The sequence below is a fragment of the Gossypium arboreum genome, chromosome 13 (assembly GCF_025698485.1).
Source record: "Gossypium arboreum isolate Shixiya-1 chromosome 13, ASM2569848v2, whole genome shotgun sequence".
Taxonomy (NCBI): domain Eukaryota; kingdom Viridiplantae; phylum Streptophyta; class Magnoliopsida; order Malvales; family Malvaceae; genus Gossypium; species Gossypium arboreum.
The window spans coordinates 88608051-88617980 of record NC_069082.1 but is presented as its reverse complement, the minus strand read 5'-3'; the positions used below and the strand labels follow the sequence as shown (position 1 = coordinate 88617980).

The following is a 9930-nucleotide window of genomic DNA, read 5'->3' as shown; positions in this document are numbered from 1 at the left end:
AATTTACTCAAAAACCAGACACTAAAACACTTAATTCAGACTCAATAATTCAATTACCCCAAGCGACACGAAATCAAGTCTCATTTAAATCCCTAACCCCCATAAAATAACAGATTCAATTTATACTTGGACGACTCATTTGCAAGAAAATTAGTAATGGATAATTAAAATAATAATAATAATAATAATAATAATAATAATAATAATAATGAAAGTCAGGAATAGACATCATAAAATAATAATTCTAAATCAGAGGTTTAAATATCATCTTTGATCTTTGTATTTCACATGTGCCCCCAGACTGACGCTAGTTCCAATGAAATTCAATGGATGTTAAACAGTATTTATATATACAAAGCAAAACACAGCAGATTAGAGTTGTATAGCCTTACGCACCTATAAGTCTCCTATACTATAAGTTCATCTTCCAGATAGTTATACTCAAAGATGAACTCAGTCTTGATTCTCTGACACCTGAAAAACATGACACATTATATGTTTTTCATATATGCATATAAAATAAATAAAAAGAAATTTAACAATTTGCTATCATAAAATGAAGTGAAAATGCACAACAAAACATTATGTTGCAACAATACGTGTTCAGTATCCGACAATTATGTCAGATGCATATATGAACATGGGAAGATATGAACCTTGAAGAATCCTCCGAAATATATGAAGACATTAGGAAAAAACGGAACATACCTTTGCAAGATATATACCCGTATCCAAAACACAACCAAGTTCAAATAAAACAGATGAAAGGGAACGAAAGTAAACTAGCCAGGGATAGAGTTGATTAATTAAAAAGAAGGTGTAATTCTTAGCTGACTTACCATCCATGTTGGTGGTCATCATTTGCCACGTGAAAATCAAAGTATACATAGGTTCCCTGTTCAAATTCATCAGTAGCAATTTTTGGTTCCTCATGCCGCTGAAACCATGTGTTGTATTTTCTATGGTATCTCCAAGATTGCTTCTTCAGCTCCTTTGCAGCTAGATATTGTTGATAAGTGTTCTGCACAAATTCTGACATGTTGGAGAACTCACCAACAGCTGTACTAAGAGAGAGAGATTAACTTATTTTACCTGTTGATAATAAAATGCAACAAACAGTGTATCAGTGCCAGTGCCATATCCATCCATGCTTATGCGTTCCCAGAAGGCAGGATTATTCACTATGGGTGCCTGAACTTGAGGGTAACTAGCAGGTGTTACCGCAGGGTGCTTCTGCAAAATACAAACAAATCATAGTTAATCAAGCCTAAAACATCATCCTTATTTTCTTTTCAAAAAGAAAACAGATCAATGGAGATGCCACACTGGAGTATAGCTCCTCACTCGTTCTGAGTCTTTAGGTTGGGGAATTTTGTAATATGCAGCCTCAAGCATCTGCATATTGTACAATTGATCATGCATTCCTCCAGAATTTGTTGAACCACTGAGGCTGTCACCAATGGCACCAAGATCGGAAACACTTCTCCGGCCAATAACACCAAGACCACTAGAAGATTGGTTATATTGTAAGGGTTGTCCAGGAGAAAGATCAATATCCCTAATATTTCGAGCAGGTTCCGTCAAAGAGCCTGAGACAGCAGCCTGCAGCAAAGAACCATTTATAAACCACTTCTGTTTGATCCCTCACATCTTTTTGCAATCAACATTCACCTAAAACCACACTCCATACAGCAAACAATACAATTTTTAAACCAAGAAAAATAAACTGTTACTTTTAAATTATTCTTCCCACATCTTTTTATTCTATCTAGTCAAGCCCATGAACATGAGTTTTACAAACTACAGACAAATATAGCGGAAAACTTAGACAACTAATGGGATTACTTACGGATTACCAAATTAAAAGTGAAGAAAGTTATGATTGAACATTTTTACAGACAGAGTGCCACAACAGACTACATAATGCATATAGTACAATGTACAAGATTAGGAAGTATTCAACATACAGGAGAATCAATTGCATATGGAGCTTTCAAATCATCTTCATTCATGAGATTTTTGGCAAGCCCAGAAGTTTGAATAGCTTCAGAACTTGAACCATCAGGTAAACTCTGCGGTTGTTGTTCCTCAACTTTTGCAACGCCAACATCTGAATATATATGATCTTAATTGATGAAAAAAAAAAGGATACGAGAGACCAAAGCACTATTAATTTCTTTCCATGACTACTTAAATAAACAGCCCACAGCTGTTGTCCGTAAACTAGATAACAGGTTTTCTGCTGATAGCTTTTCAGTTCCAACATTGTTTGAAGAAAAATTCCAACAATTGCTCTAGAAAACATTTTCTTGTATGAAAAATACAAGTTATATCCTTGAAAAAGCTTTACTTGGAATTGTTTTCTAAAATGACGATTTACCATGAAACCAAACATGATGTCGCAAAAGACCCAAAAAAAAAATAAAAAGAATAGACAAGGGGTGGAGGAAGAGGTTCATAGTTGTGCAAGCATCTACTTATTATAGAATAATTTAGTGTTGGATGAGCCTTCTTCATGGATGCACTCGTACAATTTGATGATATGATATCCTTCAGAAATAACTCAAAAAGACATTGCCTATCAGAAAGAATTAAGGTCCAAAAGAAAATCAAGCAAATTGGATGATACCAGCATCCTTAGGAACACTTGTTGCCAATGCCTGCTGACCAGACTGCTGGTGGATTGAGTTTGGTTGCTGCTGTAAGCTCGCAGAGGTAACACTATTAAGACCAGGTGCTTGGCCACCATGTCCCAGACCAGGTGGGATTGAGAAACACGAGCTTTGAGGATTGAACTGCAAGCATAAGATCATAAAAGATAATTACGATTTTCTTTCATGAAAGAAATTTGTCTGAGAGTTTCCACCAATTGGCAGTGCATAGATACATCATACATATGTAATATGAACTGACAACAAAATCTAGATTAGCATTCAACTTTGTTAGTAAGAAGTTGAACAGCTTGGTTCAGGCTAAAGAAATTCATCCACAAATGAGACCTGCTGCATGAGAGGGCTTTGTTGTTGTGCAGAAAACTGATTATGATTTCCTCCAGCAAGAGGAGACATGCTGCTAAGCAGGTTGCTATGGCCTTGCTGCTGCACTTGCTGGAACCGTTGCAAAAACTTTTCCCTTATATCAGGAGCTATCTCAGTTCTTCCACGAAACTGCACCTAAAATACAAACATTTGCTACTACATCAAACCTGACACGTATAGCATGGGTACAGATCCATGACAAACTAGCATACCAGCTCATTTTGATTCTGAAACGAACTTCCAGGCCTCCACTGCATGCCAGAAACCATTGAAGGAGAAAATGCTCTGCCAGGTAGTCCAGCAGACTCGTTAGGATTACTAGAATCAACAGGTGCATTTCCATCATTTGACTTGGCTGCCTGAGGCAAGATCATTCTGTTACTAATAGGTGATGTCAAAGATTGCCCCATGCTACTATTCCCAAGTCTCTCATCAACTCCCAAAATATTTCTTTTTGCCATGTCAGAGGCAGGAGGGACAGCACCAAGGGCCCCGTTACCAGAAGCCACACTTCCAGAAACAAGGGGTATAGTAGATGAAGGCTGACCGGATAGACCTCTACCAATGCCTCGTACTCCAGTATCAGCAAGGGATGGAGATGGCCTACGGCCAGGGAAGTTTGTGATATCTTCTTCCTTTGTAGCATTAGATAAATTTACAGGAGGAGGATTGGTGCCAGTGCTTTCCAAGAGGCCTTGGGCAGAATTTGAATCTGGAAGAACTGAAGGAGATGAAGCACCAGACAAACTATGTGGTGGAAGATTCAGTGGAGCAGGGGTTACATGGCTCCCAGCTGGTGTTGCTGCAGCAGAAGAATTAATTGTACTACTTTTTGGAGGTGGGGTCTTTGCTATATCAGAATTACTATCCTGGGAAGCTGTATCTTCAACATGCTCCTGAGAGGAACCACCCTGCTGATTAGACCAAAATAAGACCCACTCTTATACATCAAAAGCATTCACCAAGCCACCAACTAAAAATGAAACAGCTTATTTAGGAAATTTTGGCACATTTTCAAACATCTGACTGCATCATTAAATATATATATATAAAAAAAAAAAGAAAGGAACAGAGAAAAGAGAACACCTACAGGCAATTGAGACATTGATGCTGCCAAAGATGTCTTCAAGATTGGACCACCCTGCCAAATCAAGGTTTTCTTTTCCAAGTTATTTTCTATAAAAGATGCCATTCCATACACTGTTCTGTTAAAAAATCGCAAAAATCTAAGAAGCCAGATGATGCATTTATATCAGTGAACAACACATGCAAGATAAAAGACCTTTGGCCAGATAAAAGGCCTTGTTCAAGTACCAAGAAGAACCAACTTAATCCCAAATCCTAACATATTTGGGACTGGCTACAAGAACCTAGACATGGGAATCTACATCATAACACATACTCGAATCCTCCTCTGATCATCCCCCAATCAACCAGCATCGCTTCAAGTTCTAATAATTTCATATCATTCATTACCTGCACCCATATCTTTTTTAGTCTAACCTTTAAACCTTTGCAAGTTTAATGTGCTCCATCCTTCTAATAAGTGCATCCTCGAACTGTGTCCTTTGTGGCCAAACTGCTGTAAAGTGTAAAAAGTTCTCTCAACTTATCATCTATAGATGCTATCCGGACTTGAAGAAAAATTTCCTCATTTCTATTTCCTTCCTATTACCAGACATCTATTTAAGTTCTTAAGATATGCACCACAGCTACATCATCTTTACTATATGTTGTTTCTTGTTAGCCTAACATTTCATACCAATATGACAAAACATATCTAAAAGCCACCTTCAAACTCAAAGGCGTATTGCAATGATACAAATATCTTGTTACATTCCTCCACTAAGCCACCAGCCCTTATCTTATGGTTAACATCTCCATCCACCCATCCCTTTGAAATATCGACCCTAGGCACTTAAAATACTCTGCTGCTAGTTATACCATTAGTGTGATCACACCTTGATCATTTTTCTTTCTTTGAAGTTATCAACCTTCTACAATCCTATCACCTTTCCTTCTAATGTTAACAACCTCATCACTAAACTAGCAATCTAAAACTATACTTGCTGTATTTCACTTTAGCTTTGTCACTCATCCATTTAGTCTCTTAAAGGCAAAATGCTGATATGCCTCTTGAACATAGCCCTCGTAGCACTACTTAAGCCTGGTTCAGCATTGCCTTTGAAAAAGGCTGTGAAAAAATGCTTTTGAAAAGTTTGGTTTAAGAATTAAGTGCAGCATTGAAAAAATGCTTTTGAGAAGATACAATATCCATTTTAGATATGATATTGTAAATAAAATAAATATGCATTTAAATGAAATTCAAATTGTTAATATTATGATATATGAAACTAAAAATACTTTATTGTAACTCGTTATTCATATTTTGATATATGAAATATATAAATTGTTTGTAAGATATAATTTGAATATATAAATTATATTTTAGATATTAAAATTACAAACAAATATAACCCTTACAAATTCAAAAATAGAATGCTATATATTTTAAATTATTTCCAAAAAAGGAAATAGAAGGAAATAGAATGCTATATATAAATGAGCGCAAATAGATACTTTAGCTCAAAAGTGATTTTCCACAAGCCAAAAGCTAGACATTTTAGCTTTAGAAAAGCACTTTTGACATCAACAACTATATATTTAGCATTCCTTATGGCTTGAAAAGTCCTTTTCAAAAGTAACGCTAAACACAACCTTAGCACTTACACATAAGAGGTCCTACATTCCAAGATGCTAAATAGAAGCCAAGGTTTTGGCCTTTCTTTAATTCCCTCCAAGGCTACAATCATTATTCTAGAAGAACCTTTTCCCGTTTGACACCACAGAAACAAGTCAATGCAGTGCACTGCTTCCAGGCAGCAGCCAAACAACCTTTTTCCGTTTATCAATACTCCCCATTGTTGTTCACATACAACTTTCTAAAAACAATATGCTAGTAAATAGCATATCTTAGTGAGAAACAATGTCAAGAGAAAACTGATTTGGATTGCAATTTCTATGAAATGATACAAGAATCTTCAAGCAAAAGCAACAAAACCAAAAACTTTACCTTGGAAAGTGGGCCAATTGCAACTAGATCTTCAAGAGACTCCACCTTGTCTAGAGGTAATGAGCTGTAGAGCTCATCAACATCATCAAATTCATCAAAGTCCTCCTAAGAAATAATTAGAAAAATATATAGAAATGAAAACCCACATAATGATCAACAAAGAGCATATAAATACTGCACTCATAAAAATAAAGTACAAATGAATTAGAATAAAGAGGCAGATCCCATTAGCACCCCAAAACTATTTCTTGCAATGAAAAACAAAACCTGATTTCGTTCCACATAATCATCCAAGAAGTCTTTCACGTCATTGACTTGCTCTGGACTCAATTCATCATTGTCCAATAGTCTCAAAATCAATTCTAACTTCATTATATGAGCTTTGTGTCGTGTAATTGATGTCTCCAAGTGTGTCTGCAGCAAGGAACACAAGAAAAAAGTTATATCAAAACAAAGCATTAGTCTTGCATTCGTATTTTCTCTTCCAATTCTACCAGTCTAGGTGGTCTCATCTTTCCTTTCTTCACAGACAGCCCCTCAATCTCAGCTTCAAAACTATCAATCTGGGATTCTAACTCTCCAACCTACTCAGAGAAAGAGTGCACGTTACATGATAGCTTTGCAATATGACTAAGTTTAAGGAACCTAATAATTCCTCCAAAATACAAAATATACAAGGAAAAGTTCAGCAATAGCGGAAGTTAAAAAATGATATTTAATTTATTCAGTAAAAAAGGATAGAATGGCAAAGATATTATGGAATAACTAAAACTTGAACCATAAAGGGGTTGAAGCCATTCCTGCCACAAGCAAGAAAAAGGTGTAGAAAGGATAAATTTCATACCACATTGTTCAACCAATCCCTTGTCTCTGACTTAGCCTTCTCCTTCGGATCCTACAATGAATTTGACACGTCAAAAATATTTCAAATAAAGTGGACAATTTCAAGACCCCATGCTTCCAATCAACATTAATTTCATTTAGCATGAAGAAGTTTACAAGACATGAAACCTACACAATAAGTGTGGTAAGAAGAAGTAAAGAAGTTCAAGGGATCAATTAGAGCAACTGAAGATCTAAAGTCCACTTAGACCTAAAAGGTACCACTCAGATTCTATGTTTAAATCACTGACAGGTAAAATCTTAATATGAGTGCAATGGTATAAACCTATACAGCAGATTCCATGTAGTGACAAAAAGGCTTAGTATGTGTTGTTTTCATTATCTTTCATTCATAGGTAATGGAAACAAAGAAGATTCACGGATGATGCTTACAGTTTTGGGTTGTTGGCCCAAGCCTTCTTTAGAAAATGCTTTTGTCTTAGTCTCCTTCTCACAGATCTTAAATCTTTCCATTTCACGCTCAATTTGCTTCCGAGCATCCACCAGGGCCTGCTCATAAGAGGCACTAATCTATGTTGATAAACAACACAAGAAAAGAGTAATAATAATCAGATTCAAATAAAAAAAAATACAAGTCTACAATTAATGCAAGAATGAAGTTTAAGTGCCACTAAAGGCAAAGGTGATTCAACAATACATAAAGACTATGAGATTACAGTAAGAAGGCAATCACAATTACAGAAATTACTTAATGAAGCATAATAAATCAACTAGTCGATACAAACAAAACATGTAAAAGACCTTAAAACTAGTAACTAACTTTCTTATCCTTGATCTCGCTCGATTGAATCCAAGTCTTGATCTGGTCCCTGTACCTTTGCAGCTTCTTGATTTCCTTCTTCAAGTCAGCCTCAAATTTCTCCTTCTGATTCGCATTATCAGTATCATAAACCTAAAACAATATACAATCCAAAAAGAACCAACAATCAACAACCCACGGTTCAATTTGCTCTACAGATAACTAATTACTTGACAAAAATAAAACTTTACATTCTTTTACAACTCTTTCTTCCTCCTTTATCAAGATAAATCTGAAAACAAATTAATAATTAATAAAGAAAATTAATAAAAACAAATTTAATATATTTCCAAAAAACACTTCATAAAGTAGTGAGACTATAGTAACACAAATGTTCGCTTCAATTTCAAGGGAACTACAGATCGACTATCATTTTTAGAGTCGGCTTTCCTGCATTTTCTCGGGAACCAAACAAAAGAGAGAACAGAACTGAAAAAGAATGACTTTTCGCAAAGAAGAAATCTTAATGGTAAACCTTGTTCCAGATGCTATCGAACACATCGACACCTTCTTGGACTTTCTTGAGAACACGATCGATCTCTCCTTGTAGCTTGCGACTCGCTCCCATCGTAGAATTCTGAATGTTTCCAAGGCGATTTAAAGAGAATTTATCATCCAAATGACAGAATCAAAATCCTTATCAGAGATTGATGGCTCAATTTTTGTAGTTTTAGAAGCGTCGAGTGGAATTTTGCGCGACTCAAGTGAGATTTGATATCTTTGCGCTCATTTAGGGCTTTATTTTTCTGCTAAACTGTATAAATTTAAGGGTAACTTAATCCATGGTCACAAAAATAGATTTTGGTCAATTTTTTCTCTATTTAATCACTAATTGTGCCAATTTAGTATTTTTTAATGATTTGGTAAATTAGCATATTCGATAATTGATACAATGCATTTTGTTGATTTTTTTATTAAAGTTTAAGAATTTTTTTATAATTAGTCTGAAGAAACGAGGTCACTTTAGTTGTAAGACATTTAAGGTCTAATCTGCCTTAGTAATCTGTTAAAAATGAAAATTTTAATAAAAGTGACTAAATTTCATAATTATTTTATTTAAAGTAATTAAATTAAGAAAAAAATTTTAAGGCGATTAAAATAGAATAGAGTTGTAGTTTACTCTAAAATTAATTAATGAAAAGATAACGAGATTACATGCAACTACTTATAGGATATCTTACTAGAATCATCTATCTACAACTATTTATCCTATGCATTAATGTTGCATTTATTATTAACACTTTACGTGGTAACTTGAAGGAATGGAGAAATAAAATATACAAAATATAATCTTTCTTTCCATTTGTCCGTAGGTGTATTGAAAGAAAATTAATTTTTTTCATTTATTACATGGTACAGTTGAAAAATGAGAATAAAATAAAATAAAACTTTTGAAAAATACTTAATTTTGAATTAATATATATTTGTCTCTCATTTTTTCTCTGTTATTAGGTATTTATGCATTAGGATAAAAAATGATCTCTTTTTTTTTCATCACTTTTATTCCTTACCAAATATACTTGAAACATCCCGAATTTTAGATTAATTAGAGTGCAAAAATATTTCAAGAATAAGGAAATAGTCTACTAGTTGACTGATAAATGGAAAAGTATGGAATTAAATTTTGCAAAAATCCACTGTTTTTTTTTTTATGTGTGTCATCCATATCCTTGTAGACTTAAGTATAGATATTATCTTTAGACAAGATAATCTGCTTTTAGTCCCATTCTCTCTACCCTAGTCGTCCCTCTCCTTCTCCTCTCATTTTCTCTTTCAATTTTTTTCCTTTCTTCCTTGTTACTGCCATCATAGCTATTGATCTACCATCTTTTTCATTTTTTTTTCACAAAATCTTGCACCATCTCTCCCTCCATCTTGCTTCCATTTTTCCCTTAATTTTCCAACCCCAAATCTGAAATATTGGATCTCTAAGAATGATTCTCCTTGTTACCAAGATGTGCCATTGCCACCCTTATCAACTAGTTTGTCTAAGTTCTCCTAATTTCTCAATTTCTTGATGAATCTTGAGAGTTCGAAATCCAAATTTCCAGATTTGGAATTTGAGAGATTTTTAAGGATTTAATGGATATTTTTCCATCCTTCTAAGTGACCTTAAA

At 34.5% G+C, this 9930-nt stretch overlaps 1 protein-coding gene across 12 annotated transcripts; it reads right to left on the bottom strand.

Annotated features, from left to right (window-relative positions):
- Positions 1-222: 222 nt before the first annotated feature.
- On the bottom strand, positions 223-8656 carry LOC108465534 (uncharacterized). 12 transcript variants are annotated; one of them, XM_017765879.2, is made up of 17 exons: positions 8289-8656; positions 8005-8045; positions 7775-7906; positions 7387-7524; positions 6956-7006; positions 6606-6695; positions 6379-6525; positions 6112-6216; positions 4129-4179; positions 3251-3952; positions 3000-3173; positions 2630-2795; positions 1968-2110; positions 1327-1602; positions 1093-1233; positions 840-1021; positions 223-474 (listed from the first exon to the last, which is right to left on the bottom strand). In XM_017765879.2, the coding sequence occupies exons 4-17, from the start codon at positions 7465-7467 to the stop codon at positions 408-410; spliced, it is 2376 nt and encodes a 791-aa protein (XP_017621368.1). In that variant the 5' UTR covers positions 7468-7524; positions 7775-7906; positions 8005-8045; positions 8289-8656; the 3' UTR covers positions 223-407. The 12 variants fall into 12 exon arrangements, with proteins under 12 accessions (XP_017621368.1, XP_017621366.1, XP_052879748.1 ...); XM_017765877.2 differs by lacking the exon at positions 8005-8045 and having other exon boundaries at positions 7387-7503; positions 8289-8647; XM_053023788.1 differs by lacking the exon at positions 8005-8045 and having other exon boundaries at positions 3251-3934; positions 7387-7503; positions 8289-8647.
- Positions 8657-9930: the final 1274 nt, after the last annotated feature.

Coding starts and splice junctions, on each gene's coding strand:
- LOC108465534 (XM_017765872.2), bottom strand. CDS start 8,381: ATGGGAGCGAGTCGCAAGCTACAAGGAGAGATCGATCGTGTTCTCAAG. Junction 6,526..6,605: donor AGATGAGACCACCTAGACTG/GTAGAATTGGAA, acceptor TCCTTGCTGCAG/ACACACTTGGAGACATCAAT. Junction 3,953..4,128: donor CATCAATGTCTCAATTGCCT/GTAGGTGTTCTC, acceptor TGGTCTAATCAG/CAGGGTGGTTCCTCTCAGGA.